Genomic DNA, 22,476 nt, shown 5'->3' on the forward strand with positions numbered 1-22,476 from the left:
AGAAAGCACAGCTATAAATACTCATTTCAGCGAGGCCCGTCAAAAAAAGAAAAAAAAAAACACAGACGGGGCCATAAAACCAGGGAGTGGATTTTTCAGCGTTTCGTTCTGCCTGACGCAGTCCCTTCTGAGCCCAGCCAGCCATACCTGCCCTCAAATACCGTCTGCTTACCTGGGCCTGCACACAAACACTTCTGCTTAGCAACACCTGCCACGACAACTTCTACAATCTGAGAAAAAAAAAAAAACTTTTTAGGAGGTAGAGATAATGTACTGAGATTAAGGAATGCTCTGCTCTGCTCTGTCCACTGGGGCAAATTCGGTTTTAAGTACATCAGTGACACTGATAGGTGAGTAATGTTTGTGATGAAGGACAGGTGATACAGAGTGAGGAGGAGGAGGGGGGCAGCAGTCTAGTGCCAGAGAACTGGGCCTGCGGGTTCCAATCCCAGAAGGGGCACAGCCGTTATAGCCAGGCACAAGGTTTCTTCACCGCTTAAGCACTCAAATTTCTCAGTCTGAAATTCAGCAAAACATCCAAAGTAAATTACTCTGGATAAAAGTGTCTGCATAAAGATGAAAATTATAAACTAGAGTGGCCCCGTATGACTTTTGCTGCACCCCTGTCTTACGACTGGGGTGGGTACCCCATATGACAACACATAAGTTAAAACCAGAAGCCCCCCCCAATCCCCCCCTCCCCCCCCAAGCTCCATCACTCCATTCACCTTCAGCTCATTCCGCCTCTCGCTTTGATCCTTGTTTTTTCCACTCAAAATGAAATGCGTGCCATTCCCCGGAGCGCCTGCACGCTCACCGCCAGGAACGCCGGGCCTGCAGGAACATGGCAACCCTCCGGTGACCTGAGCCTCCCCAACCGCGGGCCCCGCCCTCCACCCCGCGGCTGCCGGAGGACCGAGCCGCCATCGCGGCCTGAAAGAGACGTTTCCCCCCCCCGCCCGCCTTCATTTCACAGAGCAGAAGTAGGCCTCCAGCCCCCCCCCCTCCCAGCAGCACCCACCCAGGTAAAATCAGGTACGCACATGGACTCCACTGCTGGGGACAGACACACATGCTTTACCTTTGAAACAGGAGGAAGGGCACTTTGGGTCAGTCAGCATTTTTCCCCCAACTATGACTTAATAAATGTCAGAGCTTTCTATCTTGTAATTGGTTTGGCATACTAAATCATTTTATGTCAGATCATGATTTTTTTTTAAAAATCATTTTTTTAAGGGTACACCGACTACGTCTGACCTGGCGGATAGCTTTCAATAGAGCTGTGGCATTCCCTTGTGGACAGACTCGGCATCGTTCAGTATGTCGACAGATTAAATTATTCCCGCTGAGTCGCTGACCAAACACTTATTAGACCGCGTACGTATGCAGGCACACAGAGAGGGAAATAAAGGAGCTCTCCTCATATATTTCCTTGTCTGTGCTGTGTGGAGCTCATCTTGTTTAGAGCGGAGACAGACAGTGTCAGGGCCGGAAGACCTATATGGGAGACAGAGCAGAGCAGAGCAGAGCAGAGCAGAGAAGAGCAGAGACAGAGCAGGGCAGAGCAGAGCAGAGCAGGCAGGCAGGCAGGCAGGAAGGCAGGCGGGCAGGCAGGGGTGGGAGGAGCCCTCCAGGCACTGGGAACGATGTTCTGACTTGTCCCAGACTTTGTGCCGTCACCGCCAGGGTCTGTGGCTAGACCTCCCTGTGCCAGACCCGCTGGCTCCGACACCCGCCCAGGCCAGTCGGGCAGCCGTTCGGGACCCATAATTAGGCAGCGCTCCTCCGACACCCCCCGCCCCCCACCCCCACTCATTCTGCACTCAGTAGCACTGCTGCAGGGACACCATTGCCAAAAATCTAACTGAATTCCCTCTTACCTTATGACTACTGCAGGGAAGAGGAGGAGGAACAGGATGATAATATTATTATTATTATTGTTGTTATTATTAGTAGTAGGAGTAGTATAGTAGTAGTAGTAGTATTATAATTATTATTATTAACATCCAATGCAACCTTTTTCTGTGATGAATTATGTAATCCATTAAAACATAAATGATGAGAAGCTTAATTGTATAAGAGCCTAAGGCTACACACCAAGTTTACACTAATCATTGTTTTTTTTCAGTACAGAATATTAAGTGGGCTGATTTAGGTTATGAATATGTCCAGATGTGGTGGTTGGGTGTACTCTGTACATTGTTTCCTTGCTTAAAAACTACAATATGACTTAGATAATACCATTAAGAACTGAACAGTAACAGTTTGAGCTTTTTTGGAAGAACTACTCTTAATTTGTCAACAGAAGACACATATATAGTAGAAGCAGTTGTAAAGGCAGTGATTTTCCAAAACTTGTGATAAGAGCTGACTGTTAAGGATGCTTAATGACAGTTTCATCAGGTTTAAAAACCGTCCTAATAAATGAACTAACCATCAACTAGCACACTGATTCATGTTAGATATAATGCTTTTGCCAGTACCTAGTAAATAAAGAATGCCCTCCTGGGCATGCGTCAGTCTGGCTTGGCCTTAAGATTTTCCTTTCCCTTCATTAACACCCATCAGACGTAGCGATGTTCCAGAAGATTCTTTCCCTCCGCTCTGGCCTGCACACTCATTCTGCTCCCAATTTGGAGCAGCAGAGACACCAAAACCCTCACCAGTTACTGCATTTTATCATACAGAATATTCATGCACTCCATCATCCATAAGAATTTAATTCTGAATAATCACATCTTTGAGGTCACAATATCCAATTTGTCAGTGTAATATGAGCTGCCAGTGCTTTAAACAGGTAACATTGTGGAAAGTCAATCACGCACACATTTCCCCAGTGAGAATATCTTTGCTTTTAAGACATAACTATGGTGGCCTGTGTACATTATGTCAACCGCTGATCCAGTAAATAAATAAAACAAGTCCTCCTAATTCCTGAAACAAAACAGGTTTTCCAAAGAGAACTAAAAATGACGCATGAGAAACAGAGCACCCTGGGAACATTAGCCATGTCCAAGACCTTCAACAAATATCAGCCATTCTAATGGTGGATTAAAACAAGAGGAGCCGATTAGCGTAAGTCTCTCAAACACACCACAACAGCTGTCAATCCATATTCAACTAATGATACATTACATGGAGGAAAAATAACAGCAGATCCACTGAGGATTTGCGTCGAGGCGAGTAGAGTCAAGTTGAACGCGTCGTTCTCAAGGACCAGAGAGGTATACCACGCAAAAAAATTTTTATTTATTTATTTGTTTTTATTTTTAAACCGGTGCCAGGCACCTTTTAATTCATGGCAAAATTATGGCATAATAGCACTGCGGGGCTGGTAACGTCTGCTCGGCGGTGGCGGGCGGGTCGGCGGGCGGGCGGGCGGGCGAGACGGCGCTGAAGACGTGGCGGCGATGGTTCTCATTCTTCAGGGGAACCGCCTCCTGCCCAGACAGGTAAGCATGCCACAGCTCTGCTGTGTGCCACTCACAGGAGCGCTGAGCTCATCCCCCGGTTTGTTTGTGCGCTCAGGTCTACAATTTAGACGGATTTAGGCAGCTTAGGGTGGCAGACATGAGAAGGAGAGAGGAGGCGGAGGGGAGAGAGAGAGAGAGAGAGAGAGAGAGGGAGAGAGAGAGGGCACTAAAGGAGGATAACCAAACTCAGACAGACCTCTCTCGTGGTTCCCACTCCCAGCACCTCACCTCCATTAAATCTCACTATGCCCCCCCCCAAAAAAAAATAAAAAATACAACAAAAAAACAATAGCTGTTCCCTCAAACCACGACCTGTTGCCATAGACTCAGACTGCCTCCTCCCCCTCTGCTAACTGATCCAGGATCAGCTTGCGTAAGCCTAATCTTAGACCCTAAGCCCTGCACCCTGGGAGCTGTCACTGATCCAGGGTCCCTGGGTGAAATATGCTTGGGGAGCTGTTTGTTTCCATGGGGTCCTTGTTGCTCTGACTCAGAGGCAACAGTGATGACTCAGACAGAGGTGAATCACTACAATTTCATTTCTGACCACATACCCCACTTTAGCCTACATACTCAACCAAAACATACCCCTTTAGCCTACATACTGAACACCAATATGCCCCCTTTAGCCTACATACTGAACACCAACATACCCCTTTAGCCTACATACTGAACCAAAACATACCCCCTTTAGCCTACATACTGAACCAAAACATACCCCCTATAGCCTACATACTGAACACAATACCTTATAATGAACACCAACATACCCCTTTAGCCTACATACTGAACACCAACATACCCCTTTAGCCTACATACTGAACCAAAACATACCCCATTAGCCTGCATACTGAACACCAATATGCCCCCTTTAGCCTACATACTGAACACCAACATACCCCCCTTTAGCCTACATACTGAACACCAACATACCCCCTTTAGCCTACATACTGAACAACAACATACTCCCTATAGCCTACATACTGAACCAAAACATACCCCCTTTAGCCTACATACTGAACCAAAACATACCCCCTTTAGCCTACATACTGAACCAAAACATACCCCCTTTAGCCTACATACTGAACACCAACATACTCCCTTTAGCCTACATACTGAACCAAAACATACCCCATTAGCCTACATACTGAACACCAATATGCCCCCTTTAGCCTACATACTGAACACCAACATACCCCCCTTTAACCTACATACTGAACACCAACATACCCCCTTTAGCCTACATACTGAACACCAACATACTCCCTTTAGCCTACATACTGAACCAAAACATACCCCATTAGCCTGCATACTGAACACCAATATGCCCCCTTTAGCCTACATACTGAACACCAACATACCCCCCTTTAGCCTACATACTGAACACCAACATACCCCCTTTAGCCTACATACTGAACACCAACATACTCCCTTTAGCCTACATACTGAACACCAACATACCCCCTTTAGCCTACATACTGAACCAAAACATACCCCCTTCAGCCTACATACTAAACACCAACATACCCCCTATAACCTACATACTGAACCAAAAACAAGGACCCATTCACTCAATGTTTTTCACAGCTCTTGTCTTGTATCAGATAAGTATGCTAGCGTGTTTAAACATTATCTTGTGCTTTGCATGCATTTTCACTGCTGAATGAGAACTGGTCAAAACTTAAAGTCCAATACAATAAAATGTCATGTCATGTGTCGTGCGTTTACATGCATGGATGAGAATTCTGAAACGCACCCCAGAAGCCTGAAACCAAACCCCTCTCATTTTGCTTGGTTCATTATCATTTAAAAAATATACTGCACAAGAGATGGCTCTGACACATTTTCCAATGAAGGATGACTAACTTGAAGTGTTTTTTCCCTCAACTTTGAAACCAAAAGCAAAACCATGCCCAGGTTTTTTTCCACATCAATCTTGCGCTCTTCAGTAGCTGAGACAGCTATGCATGGAAAACAATTTTTTATTATAAAACGTATCACAAATTGACATTTCCTGATGACTATTTTTTCCTTTTCCTAAACCAGGGCAAAAAAGCCTGAACTTGTAAAATCAGGAGACGCGAGATGCATGCGTGAACACAAGTGAGTGGATGTGTGGGTATAGTGTGTGTGTGTGTGTGTGAAAGAGTAAGAGAGAGAGAGAGAGACATTTCAGACATATATTTGAGGGGAAGGCCAACCTTCCAATGCTGAATCCAGACCGAGGAAAGCCTAGAATTTTCTGTGCAGACTGTTGCAATATTCTCATGATTTTTTCCTCTCATGCAGTTTTATCCTCTTTCCAGCAGACCTGCCCAAAGAGGTGGTGTGAAGTTGGGGGTTAAAAACCAATGGTTTCCCTGACTCAGTTACCCCAAACCTTCCCCTGCCCTTCTCAGATACTCCAAACCTACCCCTGCCCTGCTCAGATACCACAAACCTACCCTTGCCCTGCTCAGATACTACAAACCTACCCCTGCCGTACTCAGTTACCCAAAACCTTCCCCTGCCCTTCTCAGATACCCCAAGCCTATCCCTGCCCTGCTCAGATTCTCACCAAGTAACCTCAGATCACTGCTGCGATGTGCTAGCCACATGACAGCATTTTCACATCAGGATCGCTAAACGACCAGGTGTACAACAGCACAAGTAAACCTGATGTTGGGAAACTAGAAAAAATAGAAACAAATGCGACAAGAAACAATAAGTAAATGGCTAAATGTATTAGGGGTGTACAGTGTAAAATGGGTAGAGAACAATGCCCCTTCATTTAAAATCTATCCCAAGCGGGGACAGCAGAATTGATGGAATCACTACAGACCACCAGAACGGATGGTTCTACAGTGCAGACCCCGGTCTGATAAATTAATCTGAAGTGAGGCAGTGGAATTTGTGCAAGCTGGCAAGTTAAGAAGCTAATAAGAACGCAAGGGCAGCCAAATCTGTGCGGTTTAACGCACGTGAGACCTACGATTTTTAAACTTAGCCAGTTGTTTGTGTTAAATTACAAGAAGGGAAGTTTCGAGGTCCTTGCGGGATTGTTATTTTAATGCAGTTTCCCACTTTTTGGTTTACGATGGAACACGTTAGGTCTGGCCCAGCAACGGTCCACTCGTTACCCTTTCCTTTCAGCAACAACAAAAAAATCAAAATGGTATTTTTTAAAAACGGAGAGCGGTCACGGAGAGAGAAGGGAGGCGGCTGCGAGTGAAGAAACAAACAAACTGGAGATGTCAGGTTTAGTCGGCCTCCAGTGAGGCACCGTTAGCCGCACCGCATCCTGACGGAGATGCCACGACAGGGGCCCGGCAAATTACGGAGGGGAAGGCGCAGACGTAAACAGAGACGAGCAAACACGCGAGCCGGCCACGCCCACTCGCCCAGCTACCTTTTGAGTCACAGGCATCCCAAAAAAAAAAGGTCAGGAGCAGCGCCCTGCGTAAGACACGAAACCCTCTCAGCGCGCGAGCGCTGCGGCCAGCTGCCGGCCACTGAGAGAGTTGCGTGCGTGAACGCGCCTTCGTCAGACTTTCCGACGTCTGGGGGTTTTTTTTTTTTTTTGTGGGTGCGAGGCTTACGCGTGACACTTTGTTTCCGCGAGCAGCAGTGCCACGCTCGAACCCGGGACAGTCACGCTATTCCGCAGAGCCCATCTCTAGAAACCCCTTTTTGTCGCGTTCGCCAACGTGTCATTAATGAAAATCCCACTCTCGCATAAAACGCACGACTCAAAGCTACGCTGCGCAGCAGAGCTAAACCTCGGTAAGCGCTCCAGCACCAGTAACAGAAAAATCTCTGGGTTATGACTAATTTCCACTATAATGGTAATACTGCTCTTAACACCAGCATAAGTTTTCAGAAGTGTAAATAAGCCGGAGGCTTTGCTTCTGTTCCCCGTCACGTGCTCAGTGACATAGACATACGACCGCGCTTGGACACAATCCAGATACAAGACACGCTGTATTCATTTTGCAGGGGATTACCCCTGATCTTCATTCACTTATAAGCCAAATGACCTGGATTTTAGTGGTGGCGATGCGAAGTAGTACAAATACAGCACTTTGTTATTAGGGGCTGTAATCTTATGCTCATTCTTGCCACCATTTACAAGCCCCGTGGTCTGGATACTCAATAAGGATATATGGGAAGCGATTCATCGTTTCCACTCCTCCGATGACCAATGCAAAGCGCTCTCATCGAACACTTCCAACTTCCAAGCATATGCACACACACACCACACACACACACTATACACGTGCGTGCACACACACACAAACGCACACACTACACACACACACATGCAGTCTCCCGCTTTATTTCGTCTTGTCTCTCTCCCTCCCTATCTTTCTGTCTCCATCTCTCTCTCCCTCTCTCCAGCCTTCCCTCCCTCTCCCTCTTTCTGTCTGTCTCTCTCTCTCTCATGTGGAGTATCGTGGGTGGTAGGGGACTGTAAATAGCGCAGGAGCCCAGATTTCCTTTCTTGAGGTTTGGGCGGAGCCTGGAAGTGCCGTGCCGCCGGCCTCCAGTCGCCACGGAAACCGTGGTGGCTACGCCAGAAGCGGACCGCAGGGGTGACCGGATGGCCCGACTCAGTATAGCTCCCCCCCCACCACCACTCGCCTCCCCCAGAGTTTTACCTTCTTTAACTATTTTGGGGATATATGTTTTTTTTTTGTGAGGGGGTAGAGGAACGCTCTCCTGCCAGACCTGTCCTCAAAGGCAAACTGATGACGCTTTAAAGGAGAACTATAATGGGTTCAGATCAATTCCTTCTAAATCGCTAAAAACTGAAGAAAGCATCTAAAGAATTTGCAAAAAAACCTTCTATCACTATCTGTTAATATATTCCTCCTATTCAACAGGCAATTCCTTTCTTTTACACAATAGAAAAATGCTTGTTTGCCAAAATGCATGTTGGGGGGCATCTCCTGAAATCTTCAGGAGTGACATCACACTTATAGCGCGTTAGAGTCGGCAGTTTGCATCCACTCTGGGTGAATTTCCAGGACGTGCAGGTTTACCTGCATGACGTCGCATCAGCGAGCTCGTGGAAAGCCAGGTTGCTCTTGGAAATAAGTGAATGGGGAAAGATTTACGGTACTCTTCCTAGAGCAGGAGAAGACGCCAGAGCCCCGGCATCAGTCCCAAAAGCACAATGTATGAAAATGCCAGCGGGACACCTAGCCTAGCTTCCCGTCTCCCAGGTCTTCGCAGTCATTTCGAAAAGGAAAACGAGGACTCTCGCGTTTGCCAACCTGTCGTAAAAAGCCAACGTCTCGCAGTAAAAATTTAACCGTCACTATAACCTGCGCTGGAATCTTAGAGAGGAAAGGGTAACTGTAGACTGGAAATGTGAATCCGGGTCATGTCAGCATTCAATAGCCTGGGGTCGCACGGTGTGTAGCATATCGGTTTGGGATGTTGCAGGTTCAGTTTCCACATAGGGCACTGCCACTGTGCCCCTGAACTAGGATTCTAGCGCTGTGTCTTCGTGAGCGTACACACATTAGAGCAGTTACAGTACTTGCATGAATAAGTGGAACATACCCGTGTTACCTGTAATGTGAGGGCAGAGATCCTGAATTAAATCCAATTTCCTTTCAATAAATAAAGAACATGACAGCCCAAAGCACAGACTGTTATCTGATTAAACACAGGCACCTGAAGTAGCAAAGAATGTCTGTGAAATTATTCATTTTTTTTGCCCAAAACAAACTTATCTAGGGCAACTTACACAGTTTATTTTTAATGTATATTCCACTTAGACAATTTGACCATTTACTGATTCAATATAAATACCTTACTCAAGAGCACAGCAGCATTCGTCACGCTTGACTTGAACCTGCAAACATTTAGTTACAAGCCAGGCTCCCAGCTCCCCAAACGCTGTTCACAAGAGAGAGCACTGCTGCAGCTCTCACAGTCGTGTTTACCAGGACAATATTTTCGAAGCCTTGAAGAAGTCCCCTGCTTCCTCTTCCTGTGGTGGAGAGGGCTTAGCTGCCGAGAGAGCCTGGAGCCCAGAGCCAAACCCAAATGTAGAAGCTCAACTTGGCAGCTCTGAAGCGGCCCGTTCTGGATGGACCGAAACCACAAGAGAAAAATCTGTGTGACTTATTTATATTTTCTTTGGTTTTGCGCGTTCTCTCTCCCAGACTTCCAGACCCCAGGAGGACAACCCGCTTGAGGACAAGGGCAGGCGAATGTGTGTGTGGTGTGTGTGTGTGTGTGTTTGTGTGTGTGTGTGTGTATTTTTTCGGTCCGTGCCAGGCGACGTTACTTTAAAAAATGTTGAATTATTGTGGCGTCTGCGTTGGTTAGCAGGGCGCTACCGGGATGACGTCACCGCCCGGGCGCGTACCTGTTTGATAGCTGGGGCACATGCCATCCTCAGCCCCTCCCCTGAAGTGCGGCCCTGTAAATACCAGCCATGTGCGACTTCATGTGGCCTCGCGTGGCTCAACGTGACAAACAGGGTCCAGCTGTTTTGCCGTTTCTGGGTCTGGTCCCCAAAACCCTCCACTCTCCCCTCCCCTCCTACAATGTCGCGCAGCTCGCTGTGACAGCCGCCAGGGGGTTCACGTTAATCTGCCGGCAAATCGCCACCGAATGGAATCAATTTAAAATGGTCGCCCGCGATAATGCCGAAGACTTGCGGCCGGGCTTCCTTCCTCTCGAATCTGCAACTTCTCAGCGCGACTGGCCTGCCTCCAGCTCCCTAACAAACAGCCTCCTTCATATTTACTTTTTTTTTCTTTTTTTTTTTTACGATGCATAAATAACAAAACTGACAACCCACAAACCCTTTAGCGCAATTTAAGCAAGCTTTTTCCACCCAGGAAAAGCCCCTCTGACTGAGTCAGTCACTGCTGCCACTTGCATAACACTGACTTACAGTAAACACACATCTAATAGACTTCATCTCATCTTCCCAGAAGAAGCTGCAGCATCTGACTTCTGTACACAAGATGCTATATCAATAAAAACCAAGATGGCACAAATGTCATTGAGTTTAGTTCCAGCACAGAAATCAGGAATATCAACAGTAACGATTAACTTTAGCGGAAAAAAAGAAAAAAGAAAATGCAGTGGTTGGCAATATACAGTCTCCGTTTTAATTCCTTAAAGTATACAGCATCACTGGCTAATGGCCACATATTCCTGCCTAGACTTCAATTTCCATTCCATAATGCCCATGAACTAGCTGGCTTCTACCAAGCTGGGACGAGTGTGGTTTTGCTAGAAGTGAGTGGTCCAGCTTAGAACAGACCACAACTAATCAACAAATTATTGAACATGGCAGTGTGATGTCTTTGCATAAAAAATGCTACTCTGTGAAAGTTCTCTACACGTGGGCAAATGAGTTGGTCAAGCCCACTGAATCATCCCTTCCTGTAAAAATGCATATTTCATCCTGGGCTCTGATGCAACCTAACCACAAAGTGGCGTTCCTAGAGCTCTGAATTTCAAAGGTACATTTTTTATTCTTGCACAAAATTATTATTTTTTTAGTTTGTATTTACACAACAAAAAATAAAGATTTTACTTACAGATCTGATATTTCATTAAGATTAAAAACAAGTACATGAAATGATCAAATAAATGAACGAACTGCATACATTAAAAATAAAAACACCACATTGGATCCTGTAAGAGTTCTGTGGATCATGCCATGTCTTGTCTGACGCAACACATTGAGTTTGTGCACCTTTCACAAGCCCCTCCCCCCTGCTGTCAACCCACAAGCCCCTCCCCTCCGCTGTCAATATGGGCGGGGTTTACCCAGGGGCATGTTGGCAGGTTTGTGGTTAGGCGGGTTGCATAGCTCCCCATACTGCTGCAGGGGCCCCCATCTTTCTGCACTCACCCTAACCGCCCCCCCCCCCCATCCACTGGCGCACGCTCCAGACTTGGCTCGCTCACGCACGTACAGAGAGCACGGTGGCCGTCCTCCGCTGGTCAGGACGGGCGCCAGAACCCAAGCCGAAAACAGAGAGGCTCCTGCCTCCTTTTAGGACTGCGCTGGTTTCTCCCGGCCTCGCTTCAAAATACACTGCGGCTTCCCCTGAACGCTCTCTCAGCAGTTCAGAGTCAAGCCATGGAAAATTTCAACCCAATATAAAATACAGAGACCGACAGAGCAAGGGGGGGAAGAGAGAGAGAGAGAGAGAGAGAGACTGAGAGAGCACAAAGAAAGATAGAGCAGACAGACAGAAATTTGGCATAAGAAACCTTGAACTAGATGAACTATTAAAGCCGTACATTTTCCATTTGTCATTCAAGGTACGCATTTCACTGCACTGCACTGCTATTTGACTCGAAGCAGCCAATCACTTTAAAATGCCATTGATGCCGTTGATCATTTCTGTCAGACATTTCGTGAGGCAGACTATGCCAGTCCTTTAGGGCCAATCCACGTTTATGCATAACTCAGCGGGTATATGAAGCCACTCTTCAGGTGGAGGCCTGAAGATGAGCGCCTTTTATCCCAGACTGTCAGGAGTTACTTTGTTCTCCCGTAGAGAGCGATGACCTCACGTCACCGTTCCTCCTTATCAAGTCGATCTTCAGGGCCTTATCGCCACAATCAAATTAGACTCGGCTTTTATCTTCGACAGCACAGCTTGGCAAGTTCAGCAGTCGCTAAAATTAACTCTCCAAATTGGCCTTTGTTTTAAAAAAAGAAAATCGTTTGGCAAAGACAGAAAGTCTTGGACTGCAAAAGCCATGCACTGGAATTACGTGCCAGTCACAATCGCTAAACTGTGACACCATGATCTTTTGCCATCAATACTTGTACAGGTCAGAATACACACACACACAAACACACACATATATGTATATGTGTGTGTGTGTAGTTTTGGGATGAATGTACTTAAAATGGAAGGTGAGTGCACAAATAAAGTACTATACTGAATTTATGAAAGCTAACAAAACACGCAAGCGTAGGTAATATTCACAAACAAAAAATGAGTACTCTAGCTTCTTTTTACCTTCAAAATGAGTCTTTAATGCCGTAAAATGCTAATGACCACATGATATACTGCTGTCAAATATGTCCTAGGCCATAAATTGTGTAAATGTATACAGAACATTTATCTCCAGGTCCAAACAGGCTCCAGATTACAAATTCAGCAATAAACTTACTTCCTTTCCTCTCTGTTCAATCATATGTGTGGCACTTATCAGATGAGTTACACACACGTGAACAATGAGACTCATCGACAAAGCACAGCAAACCGTATATTTGCAAACATACATTTTTTTTTGTTGAATGCGATTCTGTCAAACAATTTTGCACTAAACATGGTCTAAGAAAATACAGACAATAAAATATTGACGAAAGACGGAAGCATTCACTTCATTCATTACTTCTCATTTACTATTACTTATTTGTTTAGCCATTACTAATTACACTACAAATTATTGAATGTAAACAATTTATAGAATGGTTACAAAGCAGCCATGTATCTAGTACAATTAGAGAATATTTTAAAATTCCACTTTTAAGCTATGCCATTTCTGTTGGACATGGAATTTCAATCACAAACACGTGACAGTACTGGCAACAACCAATTGCCAATGAGCAATGCATCTAATCCTTGTTTCATTGCTTCCTCATAACTCTAAATAGAGAAGCTCACATTCCAGCTTGTCAGGTAACGAATTCCCAATGCTGTTCGTCCTGTTGTTTCAGAGCTCAACCCTGTCACACAACAAACAAGTTCACATTTAGCGAGGGTGAGAAGCATCCAGTAGTTTAAAAAAAACGTACATAAGCTGCAAATGACAGCTTATCAAGCGGGTGAAAATGCAGTGGTCGGCCTTGAAGGGCTGCTCGGCCGAATATGTAGCTCAACGTGATCGTGATGCCTTGTCTCCCAGCCCCCCCTGCCCCCCCCCCCTCCCCCTCCCCCCGCATAATTACAACCTGTCCTTATAATGAGGTATGTAATTGCCATTTTGCCATGTAATGACTTTTCTTTTATCCTCTGGTGTTGCTTTGACTTATCATGAGAGTATCAAAGACTCAAACCAAACGCACTGCAGGAAGAAGGCGAAGCAGCTACCCAGAGTGCAACTGTTGCACTACTGCTGCACGATACAGTAGCTGTAAAGACCAGTAGTCTGTAATTACTGCTACCGAGATCTGCAAGATTGACAGGACATCCTTCAGGGATTAGTAGTTTAAAGGCAGCACTTTCTGAAGTGTAGACATTTCTCTGGCTCCTGATTCAATCCAAGTCCTCCAAACCATGCTCATCATATACCAGTTTGATTCTGTTAAAAGTGATTTATTTTCTATTTTCTTATCTGCCAGCTCTAGGAATAGCAAATTCAAGACAATACACATTTGACTTAAAGGTGCACCTTAAACAATCTTCATTTTTGTTAAATTCTTGTTAAATTGACAGAAACACCATGCAATGACAATATACTTCCTGAAGGTTCAGCTCAACAGCATTTGACTTGTGTCATGGCCGTCGTATGTTTATGCATCAGTTATGTCCTAATGCTGTGCTGTGGATATTAACATACTGACAGCGTGCCAAATTATCTGCATACAGCTACAGGGCAGGCCTCGTGGCCTCCATTTCCCATCAGGCACGTCAGCCTGCTCCGTCTGACTTCACAGCCAAAATGAAAACAGGACACAGGTCGTATTTACATTTTTTCCATTCACAAATCCTGTTTCGCTGGGAAAAAGCTCCTCAGACTAGACGGGACGGTCCGCACGAGCACAGCTGATGTAGTGTCATACATCGTTAATTGTATAATTGCGCAATCAAAATGGCGGCGGCTCGTTTTCCTTCGCACGCGGGCACGCAGCGCAAGGTGAAACGAGTGTCCCATCTGTTTCCCATTGGTCGGCGTACGCAGGGATCTGCGCAGAGTTTTGCGTCAACGCCTCGTGCTGCCTAATAGAAAGCAGACAGGACACAAATCGTACAGTATACCGGATCGTGCTCCCGTTATGGCTTTACCGCCGGTGTTTTTTTTTTGGTATTATAAACAAGAACCGGTTCCTAATGGACTCCACCTGATTAAATAATTCGCACCCCCTCTCGGGTCCGGGGACGGCGGGGACCGAGATGGAACAGCCGTCCTGCAACGGAGATTGGGACCACAGAGCCCGGATCCAGATGGCACGCATACCTCACAGCCAAAAGATGTGATGCATTATCCGGCAAGCCACCGAAATGTTCCACACAGCAACAACACGTGTAGCGGACTAGCGGCATATTTTATTCATTGGGTAATTGTTCTGACTGGTCCCCTTTGACAGCTCGCAGTAGGGACGCGTCCACAAAACCACCATTGAAAAGAACAAACAGCAGCCTGAATGTCGCCCCTGACGCTGCACACGTTTGTTTGCCAATGGCCTAGGATTTTGACCCCGGGGGGGGCGGAGGACCAGCGTTTGTTCTCTGATGTCCCAGGCGATTGTACAGGGATGCGAAGAGCACACAAATGATCGTGGCTCCGCCCGAACGCCGCCATCGCGTGCGTTTCTCTCTCGCTACGCCTCGGGCTGGGGAAGGTTTGCGTGCGCGCCGGCGCGGCTGCTATGATCGGCTTCTCTCTCCCCTGATCAGGGCTTTATGCAAATGACCCGCTCCGGCGCTTTCACCAAGCCCTTGACAGGCAGCTTACGCTCGGCAGCCAGCGAAGCAGAGGGCGGGATCAACAAACATGATTGGCTGGTAACAGCGCACCAGAAGAAGCCGTTCCTGACATCTGTAAGCTGACCTGTAAGTGTCTGTATGTCCACTGTCAAAAGTTCATTAGGTTTTAAATTGTAACAAATTTTACTTCAAAATAAAAATTACTTCCAAAACTTCGCCACACAAATTGCTCTGGATGAACTCTGTGACTATCATTCCACCTAACCGACCGCCACTGGCTGCTATCAGCGGCACAAAGGCTAGAGTCAGGACCTGATCATCATCATCATCATCGTAATCATCAGTAGTAGTATATTATTCCTCATGTTTTACGTTGGGGGGGTGGGGGGGTGGTGGAAGAGTTATCATTCACAATTTAAGGCTGCAAGTATCTTGAAAGAACCCTTCTTGCAATTTTCAATGTTCTATCAAGAGTCTGAGGCATTTTTAGAGATAGAGCAAGACGGAGAGGGAGAGGGAGGGAGAGAGAGAGGGAGAGGGAGGGAGAGAGAGAGCGAGAGAAGGGGGGCCTTCCTGTCTCCATTCCTCCCTGCCCACACAAACAGTGCGGGAATCCGGGAGGACTGCAGGCCACATGACATTTCAGTGCCTCACTCCGCGCTGCTCCCTCCCCCCACCCAGCCTTCAAAGCCCCAACATGTCATCTCCTACCACAGAAACAGAGGTGGGAAGACTGACTGGCGCTGCCGCTGCCTCAGGGTGTCTGGCACAGAGACTGCCTGCAAATACAGCGCACAGAGAGAGAGAGAGAGAGAGAAAGAGAGAGAGGGAGGGGGGGGAGAGAAAGAGACAGAGAGAGAAAGAGAGAGAAAGAGGGAGAGAGAAACAGAGAGAGAGACCCAAGACGCTGACAGCATCAAAGCAAGTACCGTGACAACTTGATATACTGTATGTGTGTGTCTCTTCCCCCCTCTCCCTTCCCCCCTCTCCCTTCATACACACACACACACACACACACACACACACACATCATACAAACTCACTGCACACACAAGGCAGCACTAATCACCTACCTACACACCACACACAACTCAGTCTGAAGCCTGAAAACATTTTTAGGCCTGTTACAAACCCACAGATAACAACCTACTGGCACAGGGACCCCACAACGACGAACTCCACCTGATCCAGCTCCCATAAAATGAGAAATTCAGTGAGGATTCTCTATACATTCATTAACTGGGTTGTTGTTGTTAATAATAATAATAATAGTAGTAGTAGTACTAATATTAGGGACACACCGGTTTGTCACATGACCCTTCTACTGTCCCCATTCAGCATATGGTTCCAATGGCTGTGGTCTAATGGAGGTTGCCCCAGGGTACAGTGTTGCATTGAAACCATGGATCTGCAAGAACAGGCCCGGCTCACAAATGCGTCCGGCCCAAATGCCCAAAAGCAGCGTTCCACCAGGGCCCCCGGCCGAACCGCCATGCTCACACCTCACGCTCACACGCAGAACCCCAAAATATCACCCTTTAGTGCCCCGATGCGGCTAAAACGCCAGACCACGGTCAGTTTCTCAGTACTGGACGTTAGGGGCAATTATGCACTTTGCTTTATTTGTGCATCTGAAGCCTGCTAGATAATGCACCATTGGCTAGCCTACAAAGCAAGGCATTGTGGGGCATTGGTCCCGCTTTTAAAAAAACATTGCCAAAATTAAACCAGCCACATTTTTGGCCACAATATGCACATGAACTGTAGCTAGTCCAAATGCAAGCGTATAGGCTAAAGAGACTTTGATTACGAGTTTTAAAAATGCTTTTTAAATTTTTTGTTTTTCAAGGTACACATGGATTCATGAATGTCAGCCAGCCATGGAGAGATTCTAATGTTAAATACACTGAATTTTCTGTAAGCATCTTTATACACCAGTCGGGTGTAGACCGTAAGCTGAAGAATTGTCCTGATGAAAACTTAAGAGTTGAAAATAATATTTTGCTCAGGTGTGTGCGTGTGGCGAAGTGCCTCTTCTGCCCAATAAAAATCTTGTGTTTGGTGCCGGAAATTCTAGCCCCGAGAAGCAGCCAGAGGGGAGGAGGCGTATCAGTTAGCGAGCGACGGCGATGGCGGCGGTGTTGTCCTCGCTGTGGGAGGGCGGGTCGACTGCGAGGACCTCTCTTTTATGAAAATAAAGTAGAGACGATTCCCGCAAGGGAGTTCCCGTCCCGTCACCTGCACGGCAGCATTTTTCTGACAGGCAGCAGTCAGCTTCGCTCACAAAGGCGCGGGGTGTTGGTTTCACAGGGACCTGGCTGGCTCACGACTCCGGGAGCATTTTACTGCCATTTGATTCTCTTCTGCATTCACGCTCGCTTACCTTGGCAGCGTCTGTCATATTACAAATATCTCGGTTTTGCATATCAAGCGATGACGTTTTTGGCCGTGAGAACCTCAGCGCATGGCCAAGCTGTGTTTGTACGATCAAAGCTATCCCTAAGGTCGGTCTCCAAATCGCTTTTTATTCCCCAAAACCTGTAGCCCAAGCTAACGTTTCCTCATTCAGTATCCGCTGGGGTCCTCCATGATGCAGGGATTCTGATTATTTCTGGAACACATGTAAAAAGGCATACATATACGCCTTAATGGTTAACTTCCATTGACCTGAGAGCACGGCGTCCGATTCCAGGGAAAGCATGGTCTTAATGGGAAGGTTATGCCAAGGCTTCCTGGCGCTAGCTCACAGGCCTGGCTGGGCCTCTGCAGCGTCTGAGCGGTTGGTTAGCTCTGCCGTAGACACGGTGGCGCAGTGGCTAGCGCCACTGCCCCGCAAGGAGGAGGTTCTGGGTCCCGGTCCCGGCTGGAAGCCCTGATTCGCTGCTCGCGGAGGACCCACGGAAAATCGCCATTGGACGTAAATCCGGATAAACAACTCGACGGGATGCGCAGATGAGCAGTGAACGCGGGGTAATATTATGCAAAGAGGAAACCACAAATGCAAATAGCTTTACATATTGATAGGAACTTCAAAGACCACTTCTGAGGAAAGCAGTCGCTTCGTGGCTAGGCCTGGTTTGCTGTTGCTCGCTCCTGTGCTTTTAAATCTCAGCTATAATAACAGTAAACACTATTACGCAACCTGTGGCAGCACCTGACAGTATTCGCCCTCACAATTAATTCATTCATTCATTAATTCATTTGTGTGCGCCAATTTTAAACCAATGCATATTCATCAACACCAAAAAAACTGAAAATGTATACATCACTATGCATAAACCATAAATATTGTTTCTTGAAACCTTTCTTACTTAAAGTTCATTAATTCAATCAATTTCCATTTAAATAACCTAAAAATAAATAAAGCGACAAAGCGATAAAAAAGAAACATATTGGCGAACAATTAACACCTTAAAATAATAACGCTGTATTAATACAACTTTTATGTATAAATCATTTTACTATAAAGGAATGGATACTGCCCTCCCACAGTGTACTGTAATTGCTTTAGTCAGTCAGTGCTGCAACTGTTGTGTAACAGTGAAGACCAGCAAAACTAAAGCTAATGTTTACGTGAAACTGTAGCGCGCTAATGCCACGCCCCGTGCGTCGTCCCACAGAGGGGCGCCTGCCTTGCGAAGCCGTCCCGTTTCGGAGGGCCAGAAAGACGCTGACGCGAAAGGCATCGCCGGGAACACGGAACGCCTCTGACCACAGACGAGCACAACAGATTCCCAAGCCTCCATTTTACAGCCTAGCAGGGCTTAGGCCCCGGTCCCCCCGCGTGCGCTGGGCTCAGCACGGCGACAGCGACATCAGAAACCCTGGCCCCGATCAGAACACAAGTAAACAGCGCACGGGTGCAAACACACAGCAGCACGCTAACAATGAGCGTACCGCTCCTGTGTGCGCACGCGTTCAGCTAGAAAATAAACTGCAGATGTATTCCAGCGCTCAGCATCCATTTAAGCACAGTATTGGAGCAGACCTATCACTGGACAGAGATGAGGTAACCGAACGCAGGCGACGGTGGTTACTTCACTCAGCAAATGTCAAGCGAGTGGGAAATCAAAGCAGAAAATAGGCTAAATGGAATAAACGAAACGGAACATCTTAATCCCGCTGGCGCGCGGGGCTAGACTGAGTGAGCGCACTGTCGCCCGCGGTGCGCGGGGTTCAAAGCCAGCGGCATACGGCTTGGCGAGACGTTACAGCCGGACCAAAATCGGCCAATGACAGACTACGGTCGGGGAGACCGCGAGGCGCAACACCTGAAGGGGTCGGGACGCCGCCGCCGCGCTGCGCCGCTGCAGTCGTTTCCGCAACGCACCACACCAAACCCACTGAGGTCACTCCTCAGCACATCAGCCCACCCAGGGGCCTGGCAGCACAGATTCTCACCCTCCACCAGATAGTCAGCTCCTGCATTCCTTCCGTCCACAAAGAGGCACGTACCGCGTACCAGGCCATCTACTGCCACCCACTCTGTCCACGGTCATGCACCTCAGGAACCCTCATAGGATGCGCTCAACTGGGACAATTCCCTTTAAGAGTATCAGAAAGCATCTCTTTACACAGAGGGCTGACACTGCCTGGAACAGCTTGCCAGGCCATGAGGTAAAGGACAGGGACCCTCAGGGGTATTCAGGTCCAGGCTTGATGCAAAGCTGGATTCTCTCCACGTGTAGGTGAATGCTGAGCCTCGATGGGCTGAATGGCCCGTTCCCGTCAATATGTACGCTTGCGCAACAAGAGAGCTTACCATCTGGTTAGCCTACAGAATCTGTGCCAAGCATTGTCCCAGTTTGCTGGAACAAAATCATTTAGATGTGCTAGCAAAATCCCGCATGGATTTCACAGCAACAGAGCTTATCTACATTAGCAAAGACAACAAGGTTTTGTCTAAGGCTATTGTCATGTACATGAACACAGCACAGGCATGAAGAAACTCAAGCTTTACGTTTTGCATGCTATAGTACAATTAACACAGATATCCCACGGATTTGTTTCTTTTTGCCTTTTTCCACGGGTTCTAAAAACACTTCTGCAGGAGAGCAGACATCCTGAAGTCGCTCGTGTGAAAGCGCACTGCTTTCTTGCAGGAAGAGAATGTGACAATTGAACTACAGAAGCCTGACTCACCAGACCTGATTATCTTGGGCGCAGAGACCGGTGATGCTGGTCCAAGTGGGAGAGCGAAGGAGAGAGAATGTCATAGGCCAGTTCCTGTATCCTGGTGCACGCGACACTGCTGTACAACTCGCATATCTTCAGAATGTGGTGGCCACACACACTGCTGGCCTGTGGTGAGACTGTCGTCTCCCATTTACTCAAACCTGTGGGAAGACAAAATTTTATGAGTACAATGACCTGCCATTCAGATTATCAATCACCTTATACCTCCACAGTTATATTCTCTGGGACAGCAAAAAGTATATTGTTCTATTTATCAACAAAACAGCATTGTTTAGTCAGGGGTTTTGAACCAACTTTATTAGTTTTTGAGTAAAGAGACATTTATTGTACACATAGCTAGATGAGAATGTTCAATGTGTGCAAAAAAAGACCAAAAACTTGAGGCTTTTTTTCTTCATGTTCATTCAAAGGCATACTGATGTATCCCCAAAAAGGTATATTGCACTTTCGGCACTCAGCTTTGACACCAATCCGCCTTAATGTAGCTGTGGGCACGAAAGAGATCTTCTATGGTATTTTTTCAAAATTATTTTTCAATAGACCTGACAACAACAACAGATTAAATGACCTCATTCCTGTGCTCAGGCATCTGACTGATAAATAAGAGTTTATGCTTTTGCCAGCACAGCAGTCACAACCATATAATCATGGTCAGTCATGGATAACAAATCCTTGCATAAACAGTGTTACATTTCTTTTGACAATCAGTACACGTTTGATCTTAAAATAGATTACATGCAATTTACGTTAAATCGCCTCAGGGGAAGCCATGATCTGTCAACAAAAAATTTTAATTGGTTTATGTGGACATACTGCCATCTAGTGGTGATTTTGTAAATAAAAGGGCACTGTAAAATAATTCATTCTGAGGTACACAACAGTAATCGAAGACGAGAATCTGAAATGCAATACGTATTCCTTACAGACCTTCAAATTATATGCAAATAGATGCCTGGGACGTGACATAAGCCTTTCTTTTTTCAAATATTGTTTTCGGAAATACACATTTGAAAGTTCAGCCGAAATGGAGTATAGTTCACAAAAGTTTGTCTCTGTCCACCATCACATCTCTACATTTACGGCGAAACTAAGTGCACCGTGTCTGGTGGGTAGGACCTGGCCAGTGTGTGTGGACTGCAGAGGTGGATTCAGACCAGAAACCTAATGAGCACTGATCAGTATACATTATACACTGTTGGGGAAGTTATGCTTCACTGAAATAGTATATCCAATGCATCCAGCAAGGCAAAACAGGTCTTATGCAAATGAACCCTGAGAGGTTTCAACATGCTAATAGTTCTGGGAAATATGTTCATGTATCTGGCATGTTTTCAAAAGGAAGCACATGAGCCTGGTTAAAAATGCTTTCATTCTTACTTGGTATTCATAAACCTTTCTACATTCATCACTAATCTTCAATACATTTCTGTCAGGCTATGAAAAGGTATGCATTTAACAGTAACCATAGGAGGTAGTGTAACATATTGCACATAGACTAAAAATGAATAGGTACATTTATACATGATTAGACAGACACACAGGGATTTCCACAGGTAGTATGTATGGAGTATGATGAAAATGTATTAATGAGTCAACACTGCCCTCTACTGGAAGACTAAGTACCTGCATCGTGATGTCATTATGCAGGATGATATCAAATTTCTATTTTAAATACGTTTAAGGAGTTTCAGGTGTCATATTCAAGTGTCAACTATCACCACGCAGGTGAAAGAAGAGGGAAAACAGTCCTTCCCGTGGGAACAAACAGAAGTAGTCTGAGATCAGCTACAGCCTTCTGGGAGTTTCGGAACACATCCTGTTCGTCTCATTCTGTCAATTAAGATTCTGTGCTGTCGTTAATTTGGCCCTGGGAATGCCCTTGTGCCATGGGGCACCGCCCACTTCCCCCTTCAGCAGAGTATTCCCTCCTTTTTTACGACCAGACCAGAGTCGTACACCAGCATGGCACAGAAACAGGCACTCTAGTTAACCTATTCAAACGCACATTTGTGTTTCAGGGTAAGAATGTCTGCAAAGACTCTGTGGTGAAGAATCACTGATTTCTAAGAGTCATTCAAATGCAATGGGCTCGATAACACCTAGCAAGGAAGGGACTGAAAGACTAGAGGAGAGATTGTAAAGAGAGAAAGAAGGATTGTACAAAGCAAAAAAAAAAAAAA

The 22,476-nt window shown here is 46.3% G+C and overlaps 1 protein-coding gene across 7 annotated transcripts in view; it reads right to left on the reverse strand.

Annotated features, from left to right (window-relative positions):
• Positions 1-22,476, reverse strand: part of dlx4b (distal-less homeobox 4b) — a 133,777-nt gene that overhangs the window by 89,320 nt on the left and 21,981 nt on the right. For 4 of the 7 annotated variants that reach the window (XM_064314994.1, XM_064314993.1, XM_064314990.1 and 1 more), the window contains one exon: positions 20,248-20,436. The exons of 1 other annotated variant lie outside the window; for it this stretch is intronic. In XM_064314994.1, coding sequence (XP_064171064.1) covers positions 20,248-20,316 — 69 coding nt within the window. In that variant the 5' untranslated portion in view covers positions 20,317-20,436. Of the gene's footprint in view, positions 1-20,242; positions 20,437-22,476 lie in introns of all 7 variants that reach the window. 2 more of the 7 variants (XM_064314998.1, XM_064314997.1) reach the window with 1 other exon arrangement.

This window comes from Anguilla rostrata, chromosome 17 (assembly GCF_018555375.3).
Source record: "Anguilla rostrata isolate EN2019 chromosome 17, ASM1855537v3, whole genome shotgun sequence".
In the NCBI taxonomy this organism is placed as follows: domain Eukaryota; kingdom Metazoa; phylum Chordata; class Actinopteri; order Anguilliformes; family Anguillidae; genus Anguilla; species Anguilla rostrata.